Source organism: Gekko japonicus, unplaced genomic scaffold, assembly GCF_001447785.1.
Source record: "Gekko japonicus isolate JY-2015 unplaced genomic scaffold, Gekko_japonicus_V1.1 scaffold69, whole genome shotgun sequence".
NCBI lineage: Eukaryota > Metazoa > Chordata > Lepidosauria > Squamata > Gekkonidae > Gekko > Gekko japonicus.
The window spans coordinates 1,029,976-1,052,112 of NW_015175972.1; the positions used below are offsets into that span (position 1 = coordinate 1,029,976).

General features: G+C 42.0%; 1 protein-coding gene across 1 annotated transcript in view; it reads right to left on the reverse strand.

The window, feature by feature from the left end:
- Window positions 1-3,996: 3,996 nt before the first annotated feature.
- Window positions 3,997-22,137, reverse strand: part of EEFSEC (eukaryotic elongation factor, selenocysteine-tRNA-specific) — a 217,154-nt gene continuing 199,013 nt past the window's right edge. Inside the window, exon 7 of the mRNA XM_015426092.1 lies at window positions 3,997-5,300. Coding sequence (XP_015281578.1) covers window positions 5,116-5,300 — 185 coding nt within the window. The 3' untranslated portion in view covers window positions 3,997-5,115. The remainder of the gene's footprint in view (window positions 5,301-22,137) is intronic.

The window sequence follows — 22,137 nt, forward strand, 5'->3', positions numbered from 1 at the left end:
GAAGAAATGGCCTTAAATAACTACTGTATACCCTTGATCACCATCTGAGCACTCCCATAATGCCTTGCTAACTGACACCCAAAGAAACCACCATGGAGACCATAATAATGTGAAAGGCCTACTCTGGCCCATCCCCTGACCAACATGTCAGACGTTTAGACTCAGAATGCTGAAGTAAGAGAGCCTGTCATTGAATTATGTATTTTCTGATCCTGTATGGGCCACTGAACTTGCTGAAGAGAAAACAGGAATGTTGAACACCAGCCAACATCTGACGTGAAGAACCTTACCATGAACACAAACCTCAGTTTGGTCATTGCCGGGAGATACCATTAACGATGGTTTGTAGCCCCACCCCCAATGCTGTCAGGGTGGCAGTTGAGAAAAGTAGAATCTGATAACTATCCCTAAATGCTGAAACTAGCGCCTGTAAGAGGTATGGGAAGATAGGGATTCTTTGATCATGGCAGTGAAAACTTTTCTGTGGCTATCCCAACAACCATTCCATGCACCCTAAAATTATCAATAATACCCCAGGACTTGGCAAAAATGCCAAAGTAAACAAGTGTCCCAGTATAGCTGTTAATCCCCCTATCATGCAGAAAAACACAAATACACTTATGATGTGAAGGAGAATGGGCCATTTACAGGGCACAGACTAATCACACCTAAATCTTGTGCGTTGGGGGGGACGACACCCTAATGGTTTAATGTATCTGTTTGTGGGGCTACAATGGCTCCTGCCATTAAGGCCTTTGAGCCCACTGGCACCTTCGTGGTCAGGTCTCTCCGTAATGGAGGCAGAAGACACAACCACTCCACCTGAAAATGAGAGTGCATGTCTGCAAATGATTATGATCAGGTATGCGCTTAAGAGTAAAATGGGATATTCAAACACAGGCATTGCAACACAAAGGCTATCACCAACTGCATATTTCTCCGGGATGTAAACTCAATGAATTTATGACCTGTACTGTGGCCTGATTATCACACCAGAATCACACTGACCTTTTGGCAAGTTCATTGGCCCAAAGGCAGACATCTACCACAATGGGGGGGGGGGGGAATTCAAGGAAATAAGATTGAATGTGGTACCTCCCTGTTACCAAGAATATGTGCATCACCCATCTCTACAACAGAGCCTGAAACTTGCACCCCTAGACACATCTGACTGAATCTGAAATTTTATCCCTTGGGTTGGTGGAAATTTAATGTGCAATCCAAACCAAAACATAACCTTTCAGGAGAAAGGCAATTTTCTCAGATTAAAACTAGATATGGTACTCTTGGGATTCCTTGGACCTAAAGAAGAGCTAATCAAATTGCTCGCAAGGGCCAACTGGAGTTGATGGTTAGTGTCCCTGACTCCATTGCACATGCCCACAGGGTGCCATAGCTGGTATATGCTGCCCAGCCCAAACTGAAAAGACCAGTCTGGGCAGGGCAGCTCAATTGTATAATATTTTCCATAGGCCAACCAGCTGATGCCTGAGGGACACTGTAAATCTCCCAGTCATTTATCTGAATTGAGTTACATGTGTAATGAAATGAAGATGTGCAATGAGATGCTCGTATCAGTGAAGTTCACACTGTCATCAAGATCAGGTAGTGGCTACATTGCTTGTAGTAGCAGGACATTCGTTATCCTGCTGTTGCTTAAGCACAACACAACCTTGCAGAGATTGGTTAACGCTTTAAATTCTCTACCCAATTTTGGTTTACTTTTTTCCTTAGCTGGCTGAAAACTTGGCCTCATTTTACTTTTCACTTTGACAAATTGGTCCCTCTACTCCAGGCCAATAAATCACGTGGGCACAGGTGTTTTTTGTTGCACTGTTGGTACTAGCATTGCCTTTGAGTCACATAAAGCTGCACCATGCACCTGACTTGACAAAGAGTTTGTTTTGTTTTTTCTTTATCATCATTTGGAGGGGGGTGTAAATACAAGCAGGGAAGAAGGAGGGAATTAATACTGCAATTACATTGGACTGAGAGCTGGTGCACTGCATTGATCACAGTTATCACCTGGTTCAAATTCAGATCGTCAATGAGTTCAGTGGGTGGTTTTAGGCAGGGCATAATCACATCAGCCCTTCCTCTGTAATATGAAAAGTAATAATACTATTGGCCTACCATAGAAGATTGTTGGAGATGACAGAGACATAAAGTGCTTCTGGCACATGAGAAAAAGTGTAATATAAGCAGTAAGTACTTTTTTTAATGTTCAAAAGAACATAAATAAACAGAACCTTCGATGTGGAAGGTTCAGATGCTACATACACCTTCCATTGATGTGACCAACGAGAGGCCCATGCACAACAATGCAGAGCAAATATTACTATGAAGGGCTCTGGCAAGAAGAGTATGTATCGCCCCCCCCCCCCGCAAAGAAAACACTTTCTTCAGTGGGCCTGGTAGCACAAGTCATACTAAGCAATAACTGAATTCACTTGTCTAATTCCTCATGGATTATGCTGAAAGCATACCCCATAATCCTCAGGGATGTGCTATAAAGCTTTGGCTGGGACTCACTCAGCAGAAATTGCCCAAGACCAATCCACACAGCACTTTTCTCCATTTTGATTTAAAGAATCACTGCCCAAACTAGGTTAGGCCTCAGATTCCTGAGGATGCAGAGGCTACTTAGCTGGAAATGCCCTTGTGGCTATTATCCTCCTCCCCATTACTTCCAAACAACATTTAAAAAAAAATCACATATGATTTCATTTTGCAGTTGGAAAGATTCTGAAACCAAAGCGGGAGCCATAGTTACGTTTTTCAGAAACTATGATTGAGGAAAGAAAAAAAAACAACCTTGGAAAATAAGAAAATCAGTGGTAAAACATGACTAGACTGGGTAATAGAACCTTTAAGACCAACGAAATTTTATTCAAGGTATAAGCTTGAACACAAAAGCTTATACCTTGAATAAAATTCTGTTGGTCTTAAAGGTGCCACTGGACTCAAACTTTGTTCTGCTGCTTCAGACAAACATGGCTACCCACCTGAATCTAGACTGCGTAATTTAAATACATTTCCTCATAAGTAAATGTTTAGGGTACTCACAAGTCAGGTGATTAGAAAAAAACATGGCAAACATTTACAATATCAAAGACATTGTGTACACAAATTTGTCTTTTTTGCCTCAAGTGGTGGTGATCAATTTGTTGCTGTACCTCAATAAACTATTCTATGGCTGCGGTCACACGTAACAGAAGCCACACAAGTGAGACGGAAAACAGCCGGAGTTTCCGGGCGCGATCTCACCAGCACATCTGGGAAGCGTAGCACTCCCGTGGCTCAACCGAGGCTTCCAGCCGAAACTGCGTGGCAAAAAACTAGTACCTTGGAGGTACTAGTTTCCGGAAACTGCGGGGCAAAGGCGGGCGTCTGATCGCGTTTCCGGTGGCATCCGGCGCCCGCCCATGTCCCCTTGCAAATAAGGTGTGTTTTTTTTGTCCAAGTCTCTGTGGATGCGCATGCGCACCCAACGGAGCATGCGCATTTGTCATGTACACAAAAATAAAAAACAGTTTGCCGCGGCGTGCGCTTCTTCGTTGCGCGCCGGCTTGTCCTGTGATCGGCACCTCTCCCTTGCCATGGAACCTCCACGGTACCTCCACAGGACCTCCACAGGAGGTCTGATCACGTAACTGCGCAGTAGTTTGCCCCAGGGCAAACAGCCACGCTTCTCCTCTGCAGTTTCCTGCCCGTGTGACCGGGGCCTATGTTTCACTGGAAGAACCCACCAAAAGAAATGGTGTCTATTTGTAACCCAACTGGCTTCTTTCATTGCCAGGTCTAGAAGCAACTACAACATAATCAGTGTGACAAACTGCACCCACAGTGATCTTGTCACATCTCAGCTGGGAAATGATGCTATACATGGTTCAAAATAGAATTATCTCTGAATAGAATTGGCCTAAAAATTAGTTTGATTTTCTTATGGCTACTATACTGATAGAGTACTGACACAACATCTCCAATTCATGCCTGCATGTTTTTATTTTTGGTTCACATTACTGTCATTATAACCAATATGTCAAAATAAGTGTACAGGGGTCATGGGAAAACTGGCTTCCATTACTTAATCTGATAGGCAGAAATAATGCAGACAAGTAAGACACAAATATAAACTGAAGTAACTACTGCTTCTTAAACTTAATGGGGTAGAAACATCCTATTTGCCTGCTGTGTTATCAGTTCTGTTCTCCAAACCGTGAAGCATGTGGCTAGTCTTAGCTCTACCCCTCTCATTTTGGGTTTTGTTGTAGATGGGTGGATTCTCCCACGTAGGAGAATGATTTAGAACCAAGTGGCAGAATATAAGCCTTATGCACTACATAAGCAATCTTTTGGTTTAGTTTTCACAATATGACACCTCAGTAATAACAATGAAGATGGTTTCAGAGATACTTAGCGGCGTTCATCTTCAGCAGGAGAATACTTAACACTAGGCTCAGAATTGCTTATTTTCTCTACTTTCTAAGAGGAAAACAGATTCCAAAAGTTTGCGTAAACATATACAAAAGCAGTTCTAAGCCCCTGAAACAAGAAAAGTTAACAATATATACCATGAAAGTACATACATCCCTGAGGATGTTCTGATACTGAAGCCAGTTATAAATGGTATTCACGGTATACACCTCATTTACAAAATAATCCCTGCCACACAAACAATACATCTGGATTATTAAACATAAAATAATTTACTTTCAGTATACATCATTATTACATTCTGCCTACCCAGCAAGTGAAATTTCACTTGTTAGTTCAATTTTCTGACTATCATTAACAATGGGAAAAAAATCAAATTTAAAAAAGTTCAAGTAAAGAAATATGATCTATGAAAAGCAGCTGCATTAACTATGAAAACAACTAAACAATTTCAACAGGTGGATTCAAATTGCAGGCACAGTGGATTGGTAGCAAAATCAGAATTATAATCTGCAGGTCATAGAGGACAGCAGCAGTGATGGGGTCTTTGGTCCATGGGCTTTGCCTCGTACATGACCAAGATGAAAACCTTCCAGAGTTAAAGGAACTGACAACTACTGCATTCTAATGTCAGCCATTTTTGGTGTTCTGCCTTTAAAAGGACACTTCTGATGTTTCTCAGGACTGAATCATTTTTTTCTGTGCATCAAAGATGTATCTTTTGAAGAGAAGAGTGATACGAACAGGCTGGACTGAGTCAACCTTGTTACTTTCATCCTCTTTTGCTGGATCCCCCTTCCCTGCCTTAGGCTTCTTCTTGGAGGTGGCAGTTAGAAGCACCTTTGTTTCTGGCCTCACCCCATCTGAAAAGAATAAAGACATATTAAAAAGGAAAAAACCTCTGGGCAAACATTTCAAAATTATTAATGTAAATCTCAAAGTGGTTTTTGAACGTGAGCTCATCCCCACAGTATTCCAAAGTGAGAACAGCAGTTCAGAAAACCCAGGAAAACTGGCAATTCCACCACCTCATTTAAGGCCTTCACTGAATAAGTGAATAATCAAGATAGCCTCCTGAAAACAAGTTGGTTACACTACACACAGAGACACATTACGTGCTCCGGCTTTCTCCTGAACCCCTTCATTAGCATTCAGAGGTCTATTCTGAGCAACCAGCATATGAGTTACTAACCTGGGCTATATGACTTCAGTCTACCACGAGTGTGGACTCACATGGCAAAACACTGAACAATCATTTTTAAAAACCTGATACTTAGGAAACATAGAACGGTTCTGGCCTCAGCGTCTTCTTAACGTTCTATTTTTCTAGGTTTTCAAATTTTTTGGTCCGAGAGTTTTGCATCATGTGATTCATGGTAAAATCCAGATACAGGCTACTGCCTCATCTGCTGTTTATGAGAAAGCAGTCCACAGTCCTCAACGTAAATCTCCTAATGTCCAAAAGATAATTTTCCTTTTCTTCTGCTTCTTTTGAGTATTGCACACCTGTGAAAGTATTAAGTTCTCCTTCTCATTTGGAAGGCAAGTGTCTTGTCAAGTTGGATTGGCTCTTAGGCAATTTGCTCTAAAGAGATGTGAGTCACTGGCTGATCATAGTTTGGGTGTGTTTTGAGAGCTTGGGTATTTGAGACAGAAGGGGGCTGTGTTTTACTGTTGAGAACCTAAGCATTTCTCCCCTGCTCCATTCAAGCTTTTGTGTTGTACCTCTGCATTCTGACTCCATTCTTTGCAAGTCCCCTCCCATCTTCAGTCTGGGATATAAGGATCCAGGGAATTCCATTCCTATTTGTATCTGATGAAGGGAGCCCACTTCTCAGTTTAAAAACATTTAAACTATTTTAGTATACTTAAACAGAATTACAAAATTATTTATTTTTTCCATTCTTCCAATTAATGTCTGCATTCAAAGCTTTGATTTTAAATCCCTATTAAAGATTATTCATGCAGGACTAAGAGGGTAGATTGTTATTCTAGGATATTAAATCTGGAATTAATAGCGTGACCTCGTATTTGCAAACTGTGCTGAAGTCCCTGACTGGGGACCCTATAATTTTAATTTGTCATACTGGAGACTTTTAAGACAGCATATGAGGGCAGTCCAGTCCATCTCAAAGCAGCAGAATAGAAGAGAACAAGTCTGGTCCAGGGCCTGCACTGAAGGCCTTTTATTGCTTCAAATGGATGACAGAGACCTCTGTAACAGCATATTCAGTGCCACCTAGCTGAATATTTTGAAAACGTAGTTCTTGGGCAATGAGCCAATTTCACCTCAGGTATTTCTAACCTATGGTGTCACATAACCTTATCTCAAACACTTAATCAGCTTCTCTCCCCTCATACTGAAATTCAGAGACAGATTCTCATATCGTGGCCCGACAAAAAGATTGAGATGCTTATGATTTACTGGAGACAGGACGTCTACAAGTGCAGGTGATCTGTTCCACTGCAGACAAACTAAATGGTCATTCACAGCTGACTGTGGCAATTCAGCACTGGAAATACTTTTTTTAAGCCTTGTCAGAAAGATATATCCACCATGTGGTAGACGTAGCATATTGCAATAGCCTAAAGAAAGGAAAAAGCCACTGAAACAAGGCCCAAAGTTTATTACCTTTTTTCTTCTATAATTATGAAAAAAATTCATTCAGGGCACTCAACTGCCTCAGAGATCACATGACCTTCCATCTTGTTGGTATTTATTTATGAAATCTGACAGTTGCTAGCTGTACAGAAAAAGGATATTATTTGAAAAGTTTAAGAACCACGGAACAGATGTAAACTAGGGATGGGTATGAACCAGGAAAATGAAGGTTCATGAAGGTTTGTGGGGTCTCATAAACCATGAACCTTCACAAACCTTCCCGTTTAATGAACCGGTTTGTGATATGGTACGGCTTCCGGATCACCGCTTCCGAGTGACCTCGCTGCTTGGATGTCACTCACGTGCCACACAGCTTGCAAAAGCCATTTAAATGGTTCCCTTTAAATGGCTTTTAGAAGCCCCACTACCGCCGCAACGTTTCAATGTCTTCTGAGTTCACTCGCCGAGTCATGCCATTGCAGCAGCATGGCTTGGAGAAGGCATTTAAAGAGACCGCAGTATGTCTTACCCAAGCCCCAAGCCCCAGCATCATGAACCTCCCAAGGCCACCTAGAAGAGTTGTGGGAGGTTTGTGGTGGCGGGATGGCATGAATCTCGGTTTGTGAGCCACAAACCGGGCCCAGTTTGTCATGAATTAAGGTTCGAGCTGGTTCATGCCCATCCCTAGTGTAAACCTTAGCTTTTAAAGTCTGCACTTAAAATATAAAATATGAACACAAAGAACACATGAATTCAACAGGCATACTCATCAGAGAGCTATGACCAGCTGTACAATCTGCACACCTTTTCACAATGTAATATATGAAATGTATCTAAAAATCATCCAATGATAGCAATATGACACAAAGTACGTCTTTTTAACAGATTTTGCAAATTACAATATTTCAAACTCTTCTCCAAAATATGCTGTGTTCGAACCTCTTCACACATTACACTGACAGGCATATCTCTATGACACTTTTAGTGCATATGTACAAGGGTGACTGCTAGAAACAAAGGTTTGCAAATAAAATATAACAAGCAGGCCCACTTGTTATGGAGCATGACTAGAAAGTGCTCCTAAGCCCTCAGTATGCAACAGTCTCAAGCAGTGCTGTACTTTTTCTCAATTTACTCTGCAAACAAGAAGTAAGTAGCAAATGCAGCAGGATTGTGACATGTTATGTTTTACTGTCATAATATAGTTAAACCCTGCATTGTACTGTGTGTCCTAAGTCAACAGTGAAAAAGAGAAGTGGTACTTTAATAAGACACAGCTGGGGGGGGAGCAATAATCAATCACATGATCCTAAAATACATTACACAGTAACCCTGCCCCATGACCAAATCCCCTTTTCAAGATTTGGTGGCTAAAAATCCTAGAAGGTTCTATATGTCTCTTAGTTGAATGACTACATTACATGTATATTCCATAATAATTTAAATAGCTATTTGTTCAAGGAAAGAGGGATATATATATATATATATATTTTAAAAAAATCTTTTAAATTTCTGTTATCCATTAGTGAATTTATTTGTTGTTAAAAAGTAATCGGCACCTCCTGATTGTTTCCTTATGAATGAAGGGCCTGAGTGCAAGGGCTGTTGCACAGTTCCCATTCATGTAAATGTACACTTGGGAGAGGCTCACTGTAACTATACTATAAAACACCACTGTGCTTACATTTTGTGGGCCGCTCCAGCATTATGCAGCAGGCACTATTGCTATGTGTCTGCCAGTGCTTCCGCGTGAAGGATGCATGTCAGACACCTGTGTACATGCATCGTTGTGCAACTGTGTGAATGCATCTGGGGCTGGGCCAGAGTTCCTAGACATGTGTATACAGGCACTTTAACCCACATACTACACACCAACATAGGTTACTCCAACTGGTATTCACACAGTAATAGTATTTGCCATGAAATGTGTATAGTTGATCTAAGTTGTGAAATAGAGAAGGGACAGAAACATAAAGTCAACTTTGTACATGTGGAAGGTAACACAGCAGAAAGTACAAAGAAAAAGTATTACAAAGTACATTTCCAAAAGGAGCAATTCACTCCACTCTGTATTCTGAAGGGAAGGTGGGGGAGAGGAGTATAGGCAAAAGAATACTTCATCTGCAAGTTTCCACACCTATTCAGGGAGGGAATTATCTCCAAGGCATTTTGTAGCAGGGGAGCTGGAAGGAATATGGTCGCTTCTGCAAGTGAAATCACAGGCTGCCAGCCAAAAGCAGCTCAGGTATTACTGCAAGGTATCTAAATTACTTAATCAGATCCGAGGGCCTGTATTCTGCAAACAGATTAGGTGGCTGCTGGCATCGTCCCTTGACAAATGGCATGTAGTGAGTTTTTTTTCACACTGGTGCCAGGAGGTCTATGGGCTGAAGAGGCCCTGTGACACCAAGCAGCACAAAGGAGGAAAGCACAAGCAGACAGACGGGGAGGCACAATCTAGGTTTCATCTACCTCGGTGGATTTCTCACATTACACGCAATGCATACTTAACATTTTACAAGACCAAGGAAATGAGGGGAAATATATCTTTCACCAAAGAAGACATCAGCCCTTTAATAGCTGAAATGACGGATATTTTTAGATGGAGGTCTAGTTTAACAATGACTATGTAAGCTTGAATACATACAGAGAAATCTGTTCCATTAATTAAGTGCTGCCTGTACTGCTTGCAAATGTTAATAGATTTCTCTCTCTTTCTCTGTTGGACAATTTCTTTATTTTGCCAACTTGCTAATGGATTAAATTGGATGGTCTGGGGTTTTTTTAAAGGTAGAGGAATGTAGCCTCAAAGTTCTAACAGATGATTGGGCCACACTGCTCAGAAATATCTACATAAATTAATATTATTAATAGGCAGTCCTCTTAGGCACAACAGATAGGAGGGAACTTAGCATATTCTTTCCCACCCAACATCTGCTTTTGCCATCAAATATAGAAGATTTGTGGAGCTTTACTAGCATAGGATATTTTTACAGCAGACTAACCTGTACCAGGATAAAAGTATATCATTCACAGTCCTTAACCCACCATCATACTTGAGTAAGTGCTGCAGTTTCATCTGAAATGGCCACAGGGGGTCAGTATATGTTCCACAGTGGGGCAAACAGGGCTCCCCACAGCTGTTTCAGCTTGGAAAAATGGCACAGAAAGGAAGGCTGAAGCCCCTCCTCCCCCACATGCTCTCAAGTTGAATTGGTCCCTGCTACACTTGGGAATATTACTTCCCCAGCATTATGTACGTCAGAAACTTGGTGGGATGAGGAAAATCAGTGGGATACGATGATTCCAGGTTATAAATTATATTGGAAGGATAGGGGGGGAAGGGTTGGAGATGGGGTGGCTCTGTATGTCAGAGAGGGTATACAGTCCAGTAAGATTGAGAGGCTAAGAGAATCGGATTTGCTTCTGGAAATGCTATGGGTTGAAATAGTGGGCCCAAAAGGAAGCTTAACACTGGAAATTTGTTATCGGCCACCAGATCAAAAGACAGAGGAAGATTATAAAAGGATGAATGAAGTAAAGATAGCGGCTAGACGAAATAACTGTCATAATAGGTGATTTTAACTATCCGCACATTGATTGGGTCAATATGTGTTCAAGTTGGGAAAAAGAGACTGAGTTTCTAGACACTCTCAATGACTGTGCTACAGAACAGATGGTCACAGAACCTACCAGGGGAGAGGTGATCCTGGATTTGGTCCTAAGCAATGCCCAAGACCTGGTGAGAGATGTAAAAGTGATTGCACCGCTTGGGAACAGTGACCATAATGTTATTGAGTTCAACATTTGTATAAATAGGGAACTGCCCAAAAAGACCGACACAACCACTTTAAAAGGGGTAACTTCTCTGATATGAGGTGGCATGTGAGGAAGAAACTGAAAGGAAAAGTAGAAAGGGTCAAAAGCATTGGGGAAGCTTGGAGACTATTTAAAACTACAATCCTAGAAGCTCAGAAAAAATATATACCGCAGGTTAGGAAAGACACAAATAGGTATAGAAAAAAGCCTGCATGGTTAACAAACAAAGTAATGGAAGCTGTAAAAGGTAAGAAGGATTCGCTGATAAAACGGAACACAGGCTATGGCAAATAAAACGCAAGTCTGTGATCAGGCAGGCAAAAAGGGAATATGAGGAGCATTAGAAAAAAACATAAAGGTCAACAATAAAACTTTCTTCAAATACATTAGAAGCAGAAAACCAGCCAGGGAGGCAGTGGGGACCTTGGATGACCAAGGGGTAAAAGGAGTACTGAAGGATGATAGCGAAATGGCTGAAGATGGATGCATTTTTTGCCTCTGTCTTCACTGTGGAAGATGAGAAGTGCTTGCTCACTCCAGAACCGCTGATTTTGGGAGGGGTATTGAAAGACCTGAGTCAGATTGAGGTGACAAGAGAGGAGGTCCTATGACTGATAGACAACTTAAGAACTAATAAATCACCAGGCCTGGATGGCATACATCTGAGAGTTCTGAATGTGAACTTGTGGATCTCCTGACAAAAATATGTAATCTCTCCTTAAAATCAGCCTCCATTCCTGAGGACTGGAAGGTAGCTAATGTCACTCCCATCTTTAAAAAGGGTTCCAGAGGAGATCCGGGAAATTACAGGCCAGTCAGTCTGACGTCGATACCGGGTAAATTGGTGGAAACCATTATTAAGGAAAGAATTAGTAGGCACATAGATGAACAAAACCTATTGAGGCAGACTCAACATGGGTTCTGTAAGGGAAGATCTTGTCTCACTAACCTATTAGTGTTCTTTGAGGGGGTGAACAAACATGTGGACAAGGGGGATCCAATAGATATTATTTACCTTGACTTCCAGAAAGCTTTTGATAAAGTTCCTCATCAAAGGCTCCTAAGCAAGCTCAAAAATCATGGGATAAAAGGACAAGTCCTTTTATGGATCAAAAACTGGCTAATTAATAGAAAACAGAGAGTGAAGAAAGCTTTTGATAAAGTTCATCATCAAAGGCGCCTAAGTAAGCTCAGTAGTCACGTTATAAAAGGACAAGTCCTTTTGTGGATCAAAAACTGGCTAATTAATAGGAAACGGAGAGCGAGTATCAACGAACAATTTTCTCAGTGGAGGGTGGTAAGCAGTGGGGGTACTGCAGGGATCAGTACTTGATCCGATGCTTTTTAACTTGTTTATTAATTATTTGGAGTTGGGAGTAAGCAGTGAAGTGGCTAAATTTGCGGATGATACAAAGTTGTTCAGGGTGGTGAAAACCAGTGAGGATTGTGAGGCACTCCAAAGGGATCTGTCAAAGTTGGGCGAGTGGGCGTCAACATGGCAAATGGGGTTCAATGTGGCCAAGTGCAAGGTGATGCACATTGGAGCCAAAAATCCTAACTATAAATACACGTTGATGGGGTCTGAACTGGCAGAGACTATTAGGAAGGGAACTGAAAACAAATCAGCCAATATCATAATGCCCCCATATAAATTAATGGTGCGACCTCATTTGGAGTTCTGGATATTATAGCATTGGAAAAAGTGCAGAAAAGGGCAACTAGAATGATAAAAGGGTTGGAACACTTTCCCTATGAAGAAAGGTTAAAACACTTGGGGCTCTTTAGCTTGGAGAAATGACAGCTGAGGGGTGACATGATCGAGGTTTACAAGATTATGAATGGAATATAGCAGGTAGAGAAAGAAGTACTTTTCTCCCTTTCTCACAATACAAGAACTCGTGGGCACTGAATGAAATTGCTGAGCAGTCGGGTTAGAACAGATAAAAGGAAGTACTTATTCACCCGAAGAGTGATTAACACATGGAATTCACTGCCACAGGAGGTGGTGGCGGCTACAAGCATGGACGGCTTCAAGGGGAAATTAGATATATGGAGCAGAGGTCCATCAGTGGCTATTAGCCACAAGGTATAGATAGGAACTCTCCGTCTGGGGAAAGTGATGCACTGTATTCTTGGTACTTGGGGGGGGGCAAGAGTGGGAGGGCTTCTAGTGTCCTGGCCCCACTGCTGGACCTCCTGATGGCACCTGGTATTTTTGGCCACTGTGTGACAGAGTGTTGGACTGGATGAGCCATTGGCCTGATCCAACATTTGGCTTCTCTTATGTTCTTAGGGGACCCTCCTCAACATGTCTTGTGTCACACGTATCTTCCAGTTTGGCCTAAGCAGGAAACATGAATTCTAAAGTGCCAAATGGAAAACTTTCAACATCCCTGTCAGAAGTTGTGCATCCTTTTGTAACTAAAGTCTAGCCTTGCTTATTTAACTCCTTTCTTAAAATAAATTGTAGTCCAGTTTTTTATAATTGCAATGCAAATTTTCATCTCTGGCTTGTGTACACAACTGAGCATAAACATATGCAAGCAGAGCTATTTGGAATTCAAATTACACACAACAACAAAAAAACAGACTTTTATTTCTTCAGGGGACAAAACTGCAAGAAATGGCAGAGGTTGCTTTCAATAATGTTTCCACCATCTATTGCCTGACTTTTCGTATCTCCCTAACCAGAGCGAGGCAGAAAAACCCAAAGGCTGCAGTAACTGGTCCCTTAAGCATCCCGGGATGCTTCAATGAATGGGATATTTTTCTCCCCAAATTCTCTTTATCTACACTATCTGTTTATGAGGGTCATTATCTGTGCAAGCATGCATGCAGCTTCTGTTAATCAGAGCAGACAGTAATGGGTTGCATGGATAAATGGTCTGACTCAGTATAAGGCAGTTTCATGTGTTCATAGTACACTTTCCCAGGCACCTGTTACATATTGATGGCATAGGAAGAAAAGGCTAAAACATAAAAACTGAACTTGGGTTTCCTGGTGTCAGTAATAGGGATGGAAGAAATACTGTTACATTAGGGTTGCCAGGATCGACAAAGGGATTTGGGTGGCATTCTGGGGGTGGGCTGCAACGTTTCACAACATGATGACATCACCCAGAAGTGACATTATCACATCAGCGACACTGGGGGTGACTCTCTGGTTTTTGGGTGAAACTCTATGGTAAATTCACCCTCAAACTATAGTTTTGCCCCAAAACCAGAACATCCCTGACGTGATGACATCATTTCCAGGTGACGTCATTGCATCAAGGTTTCCCCCACCGGCCAGCTGGTCCACAGTAGGGAGAAGCCCCCCAAAGTGGGGGGTCCCCCACCCGGACCTGGGGGCTGGCAACCCTATATTACATAGATCAGCAAAGGCCATATCATATACTCATTTTCAGGTGATGACAAGTATTGTCTGCAAAGTTAGCAAACTATTAGGTCATATCTAGGGTAGTGTTTATGCAGGCATAAAGACTTCCAGGTGTGAACTGTAGTCTTCCTGGTGCTTCTCTCCCACAGCCCAAACATCCCCCCCAAAAAAATCCTGCTCCCAAGGGAAAGGGGACTTCCAGGAATAGGATTTCAGGGGACATTTTGAACTTCTGCAGGAGGGGGTAGGGAAGCCAAGAAAGTTATTCTCTGTGCTCAGAAGCCCTTGCACCCACAGAAAAATCACACTGAATCCCACCCAGTATTTCCATTCCCAGCTCAAAATCTGAGAATTCTGTGGATTCTAAATCCTTATTTTTGATTCACAGGCTGTTCCAGTTAATTTTCTCCCTGTGCATAGCCTTTATTACACCCCACCCACCCACATCCCATTCTTGGATTCCTACAAAGCATCTGCTTCAATTCCATCAGGCCTAAGCTCCAGTGGGCCTACACAGAGGTAACACTTGTGCGGACTGTGAGATTGCGTGCTTCCTCCTTGCAGCAAATCTTCTCTCCAGCTTCAACCACGATTGATGCAAACAGAGTTTGAAACAAGCCTGCAAAGGGGAAAGTGGCTTATGAGCCATATACTGTAGGCTACCAGACACCTGGTGACAACCCCTCTATTTTTCAATAAAAAAGAATTATCAAGCCCCTAGCAAGCCACAATACATGCCACATAGGCTGTCTTCAGCCGGACAGTAACAAACTGCAGGCTTGGAATCAGGGAGGACAATACCCCCTCCTATATTAAGGTGTATTAGTTCGTGTACTCCTTAATATTATTAGTTGCTGTATACATAAAACACTAGTTTTGAAACAGCTGCACTGGCTCCCTATTTGCTTCCAGGTTCAATTTAATGTGCTGGTTCTTAGTTTTACAGCCTTTCAAAACTTGGGACCCACATGCCTCAAAGACCGCCTGTCCCTATAAGAAACTGCACACAGGTCCTCCCATAGCTCCTCTCCTCTGTCCCGCCTGTTCCCATAGAAACCTGCACATTGGTCCTCCCATCTGCTGCTGTCTATCCAGCAGGCGCAGACCTCTTCAGGAAGGGTACATTCTTTTCCCGCTACAGCTCAATGTTGTGGAACACCCTGCCAAAAAAAGTCCAGAGAGCACACTCATTGGTGGATTTCTGCAGCATATTTTTGGTTGTGTTTTGTTTTGTGGCAGAGGGTGAAATACAGTTTGGTGGTTATTTATTGTTGGGCAATTGGGATTTGTATAAAAGTTAGCTGATCTATATTATTTTGAGTGGGCTGATCGTTTTTAGTGTTTCTGATACTGCATAAGCCACTTCAAGCATATGGAGGAGGCAAAATCTACACGTCCAAATAAATAAATAAAATTAGTTCTTACATTAACATTTTTTTCTTATTCCAGCATCATCTTAGGTTTTTAGATGATTTACAGCTCTCTTATATGTTTCCAGTCATGCTAGCTTCTCTATGGCTTTCTGAGGCACAACAAGAGTTTTTGTTCAGATGGACTTCGCTGCTTCTGAAGTCTTATCCTCCAGTCCTCTTTCTCCAACTTAGCCCTTTACAGTTGCCAAGCATTTTTTTAAAGGAAAGGCTCTTTAGCCTTCCTTTTCTGTTTTTAGAAAGAGAGCCAACAAATGAAAAAATGCTGAGTTAATGGAAAAATCGTAAAAGGATGAATTCCACTTATACTGGAGAAGAGAAGTAAGACAATCCAATACCTTCTCTATGCCTGCCTAGGTTGAGAAAGGGATAACAGCCAAGCCACTAACTAATCAGAATATTGTGAACAGGTGCCATAATATATGTATGAGCTGAGCTTTCCAAAAGAGCCAAAGAGAGAAGAAATTTATACAGCTGAGCTCCAAACCCACAAAGAGAAGTCTGTGCACTGACCATATTAAGTATCAGAGCATGAGAAGTGCCAGTTTTTAATGCGATGACAGTTCTGCTCACTGATCCTGAACTACCCATTTCAAGAGCCCCTTGTACGCTGAATGATTCCAAGAAAATGCATAGGCTGGAGAACTTCATAAACATTATAAAAGTTAGTACATTACAAATATCTCAAAAGCAGCACTCCTTCACTACTGAACTGTAGACATCTATGGGGTGATGAGAGAAAGTCTACAGACAATATGCTAAGACCAGAATGATGTAACCTAGGGCCGGTGTGGGGAGCAGTCGAGACAAGGCCATAAGACTGGCAGAAATGTCATCTTTTAAACATTTTCTATGTGCAGCTTCAATTTGTGCTACAGAAACCAGAAGCCCAAAGTGGACTGCTAGTTCACCAGTGAATCACAGAACCAGACTCTAAAGAAACCAAGGGCCATCCAATAAAATTCCTCTCTTGCCCTAAGGCAAGATACGCCAAGTCTCAACATCACCTAGCCTTCCTTTTAAGAAGAAAACTTCCTTAAATAGCATAAATTAAAAATTCAATGTTCTGGTCTTAACCTTCAAAGCTGTACACAGTCTGGGACCAGCATATCTTCAGGACCATCTCTCCTGGTATGTCCCCCAAAGAGCGTTATGCTCCAGCGATAAGAACCTTTTGGTGATCCTTGGCCCAAAGACTGTCTGGCTGTCCTTGACCAGAGGTCTGGCTGTCTGGATGTCCAACCTGGTGGAACACTCTTCCAGGTGAGATCTGGGCCCTGCGGAAACAGAGCTGTTCCACCAAGCCTATAATTGAGGGCAGTGACAGGTTTCCATCTCAGATTGACCTCCCCTTCTTCTCTTTTCCCCATTCCCCTCCCCTTCCTTTTATCAGATAGTTTTAAAGATACTACACCCCCCCCCCCCCAGGATTTTACACCATCTAACAGTGAAATGTGTTTCACCATTGGCATCTCTCTCCAGCTAGACTGGCAAGACGATATGGCAGCATTAGTAATTGTTGTTGGTATGGCAATGAAGTATTATGCCATATGGAACAAACAATGTGAAAGTCTCAGGTTCTTGATATTTTGCTGATATCACAGTATTGAATCATATTATATAAAATAACAGAATATGGTATATTGAGACAATCTGTTGGGAGCTAAAAATCCCGAGACAAGAGTTTCTTATTTAAATTTTTAAATTGGTGTTTAGCTTGTCTCATTGATTACCATGTGTATAATTCAATGTGTTATTTTATTTATACACAGGTATTAGGGTTACCTTCTCACTGTGGATGTACTAATTTTTTTCTTTTTGTTCTAATTAAAAAGTAATTATGTAAACTGATCTTTGGGTATGTCCATATAGAAGCTTCCTGCATGCTGGCCTGGTATAAAAGCAGCATTCAGACAAAGAATATACATGGTATGCAAAGACGTTGCTTAGGTTTCCCTGTCAAGTATAATATTTATCTGCCTCAATGCAGCTAGGGCCCAATGCATAAGGGCTTCCTTCATACTTTAACACAGTGGTCGGCAGGGCTATTTTTGGGCAAGAATGCACAGGAACGGAGTTCCGGCTGGCTCCTGAGTTGGCCACGCCCAGCAGGAATTCATTAGCATAATAGGCCACACCTAACAGTAGAAACTCATTAGGATTGGCTACATTACGGGTGTGTGGTCTAACATGCAAAGAAGTTCCTGCTACAAAAAAAGCCCAGGGTTTTGGCAACAAAGTAAACAGAATAAGGAGCAAAGGTGAGTGTGGTAACATGGGGGTGTGGCCTAATGAGCAGTGATGTCAGGGTGTGGCTTAATATGCTAATGAGTTTCTGCTGTTGGGTGTGGCCTATTATGCTAATAGGTTCCTGCTGGGCTTTTTCTACAAAAAAAGCCCTGGTGGTCGGTAACATCACCAACAAAATGCTAGAAGCTTTGCCAAACATGAGTGACATAGTGCCTACTCAGAGGGCCCTGTAGCCCGGCCCTCCATTGTATCAATGGCAGCAGGCCCTTCTGCATATGCCAACCTGCAAATGGGCAAATTCAGCAACTGCCCAGACACATGTTTTCACCGTTGTGACCCCCACCGTATGGAATGGCCTGCCTAAAGGAGGTCAGAAAGGCTCTCGTTCTCCCGGCTTTCTACAAACAAAACGGAATTATCCAAGAGGGCTTTTCTACACAGGTAACAGGGTTGCACTGTACAAAATGGTTTACAAAGTTACTTGGATAAATGATATGGGATTATGGTCTATACAACTGTATACAGCACACTGTAAGTAGGATCCTACCATGTGCCTTTTTCACTGTTTAATGTGTTATTTTAGTACTTATGGTTTGCTTCAGTTCTGTCTTTTAGATTTTTTGTTGGCTCCAGACGTCTACACTCCTATTCCTATTGCATTGTTTATTGACTGTCCCATTTTGTTGACTGTACTGACTCACTCTGTGTAATCCACCTTGGGTTCCTGTGAGAACAGTGGACTATAAATAACATAAATAACATAAATACAATAAATAAATAGTAAGAGAAGTAAATTTATCTTCATATCTGCCCGGGCCTGCAGTCAGCAAAGTCAGGTCACCATGGCAGTCTGCTGCACAGAAGAGTTCTCTTTACACTAACTGCTTACACCACTTTGGATTAGGGCTGGCTGTCACCGTAATGTACTCACTGCTCCTACTCCTTTAGACATGTTCCCCAGTGTCAGGAAACTCTAAAGCCTATTCTTGATTAGCTGCCAGTATCAGCACATGCATTATCAGACTCCTTTCTGGAATTCAGAGCCGTGTTACTTATTGGAGGTTCATGAAGAGTGTTGTTGCCGTCCCTCACTATTGTAATCAGGATGCCCAATTAACTTCTTTTGTACACTTGGGCTGGAAGAACTCTGCCAGCAGCAGCTTCTTGCTTCCCATCAGCATTCATATGTGACAGGAAGCTGACTGAAGAGCATAAAACTCATTAATAAAACAATTTTTATACTGGAAGCAATAATTATGGGAGGAAACTGTACTGCTTTCAGACAGAAAGATGGACTTTCATGGCTCTTGTCCTCTACCAAAGACAAGAAAAAACCGAACACACCCAAAAAGGAAACACAAGGGTAAAACAGAACCCTCATTCATGATGGATTATTCACAGCCATTTTTCATCGATACAGGATTTCCTTAAAATGAACCCTAACGACCTTAACACACACACACACACACACACACACAGAGAGCAATCACCAAGAAGTACACTGTTTGTGAGCAAGTCTTCATAGAGCTTCTTGGAAGACCAAGAATTACATTAAAGCATTACAGCTTTAAATGTGAAGGTCTATCTTAAACCCAACTGGGGGAGGGGAGGCTACACATGCAGCTGAAAACTCTTGCAATAGGGAAAGTGGTACCCTAATTCAAAACACTAGAAGTACTCCAGCACTATTTTAGGCGTTCAACAATAACAATAACTTTTAGCTGGTGTTTCAAGTTCTGGAGGAATCAGCTGTCAACTTCTGGACAAACACTGCCCCACTTTTACCAAACGGCATACAAACTTCATTTAGATATGCTGAAGAAAGGAGGGAAAGTTCCCAACAGATGTTGTACACTACAGAAGGGTTCAAATACGGGTTCAATTCATACATCACATTTCCTGGTCTCCAAACTAAACCCACCTTGGGTACCCCCCATCAGTACTCTGATGAAGAGGGCTCTGGCGCACAAAAGCTTATGCAGTAATAAAGTCTTTGAGAAGTCACTCTTGTTATTTTAGCTTTAAGAAGCCACTCTTGTTATTTTGGCAGCAGAAGACTGCTAACACAGGAATCTCCCCTCCCGCCAGCAAATAAGAACCAAGCGTCTTTCTATTAAACAATGCTTTTATCTTTTTTGAAGAGCTTCTGAATTCACTGTATAAAAAGAATGCGTCTCAGTTCAGAATCTGGATTCAGGCTGAGTTTTTCCCTAAGCCCAGGAGAGCAATCCCCGCCTCTATCTTGTTAAGACTGAGAACAGATAAAAATGGGAGCTGTTCTTGTCATTCCCAGCCTTAGAATTCAGTCTATAAATTAAATTCGGTGTAACTGGACACTCTTATTCACATGAAACCCACTTCTAAATGCATTGATATTTTAAAAATTCCAATTCAGGCCCACTTTTCTCAATGCCAGCAAACACTGTGGACGTGCTAGTATATTTAGTTAAAATACTTTCATGTGGCTGAAATTAATATGGGATTATCCCAGAACCGATTTGGGGTCATGTATATTCAATAGTCCATTAAGCCAATACACTGTGATATGGTGGTAAGACAATGATGAATGTGGATGGTCACTCGCTTGAGATTTTACTAAATGATTACCATGTCTCTCACATCATGATAAAAGCAATGCATTTATCACCTGATTACAGTAGCAGCCCAGGGAAAGCCTATGCTGGCTTATTTTTTCTTTGTTTGGCTTCTGAAAATTCCATTCCTAGCATGAGGAATTATGTAAACCTTATACAGAATGGTGGCTTGGATCTACCAGAGTATTTTTACAGATGGAACAATTTCCACCAGAGGAGTGTGATTTTCTCACCTCCCTCCTTCCACTGCAGCCAAAAATTATGTTTCTAAGGGATGGGGGGGGGGTAATATTTCTGGACCAGGAGCAATATTTCTGGACCATTTGGGGCTGCAGAGGGGGAGGTGAGAAAGTTGTGATCTGTGGGCAGAAATAATTTCATCCATAACAATGTTCTGTTAGGTACAAGCCAGTGTCTGAGAGGTCTAGCTTAATTGTAATCCTCTGTAAATCAGCTGCAGTGACTACACTGTTGTTCATACTTGAAATGCAGGATGTGGTCTGAAATACGCACATCAGCTTTCATTCCCGTCTGCTGGTATTCAATAACAGCATCCCGTTATCTTTTATAATGTTCTTGTCCCCCTTGAAAATAAGTGCTAGGGCTGAGCTTCATTTCATCCTTGAAACAGGAAATGTTGGGCTGAAAGTAGCAGACTAACTTTCATTCCGATGTTGTTCAAACTTGAAATGTAAACATGTGCTTGAATATATGGACCAGATTTCAGGCTGGTATCTCAGTGTTCAACAAAGGAGGCAGTCCATCCACTAGGCTGCTCTAGGCAATCACCTGGGGAGTCAGAGGTATGGAGGAGCAACAACCATCCCTATGACCCCTGCCCGCCCCCCCACCCACCTGCAGTGACTGGATCTACCCCAAGAATCAGCACTTTACTTCCTTTCCTTGCCATCATGCTAGAAGTTGAATTCACTGACTCCAAGTTGAATACTGGATCAGATTCAAGGCTGTGGTTTTAACTTTCAAAGACTTACATGTTCTGGGACCAATGTATCTTCGGGACCGTCTCTCCTGGTACACACCCCCAGAGAGTATTGCGCTCTGTGAATGATAAACTTCTGGTGGTCCTGGCCCAAAAAGTATTTGTTTAGCCTCAACCCAGGCCAGAGCCTTCTCAGCTCTGGCCCTGGCCTAAAAGAACGCCCTTCCAGATGAGATCTGGGCCTTGCGGAATCTGGTCCAGTTCCTCAGGGCCTGTAAAATGAAAATGTTTCACCAGGCATATAGCTGGGGCAGCGAAGTTGCCATCTAAATTGGCCTCCCCAGTCCCCTCCCCACCATTTATTCTGTCACTGTACCAGTTCCCACTGACACACAGGCTGAACAACCACACTTTGGATAATTTCTGTTATTAGTGCCTAAGTCACCATCTGTTTTTAATTTGTTACTATGTTAATTCATTTTAAACAAATAATTTATTATATTGTTTTTAACATGTTACCCACCCTGAGCCTTGCTGTGCAGGGGAGGGAGGGCTGGAACACTAATAAAATAAATAAATAATAAAATAAAGAGGAGGAGTATGGGTGGCAGGTTCTTTCTTGCCCTATCCTGCCCTGGGGGGGGGAAGAGGGTGGGTGCTGCTGAACCTCCCATAAATCTGGTGGG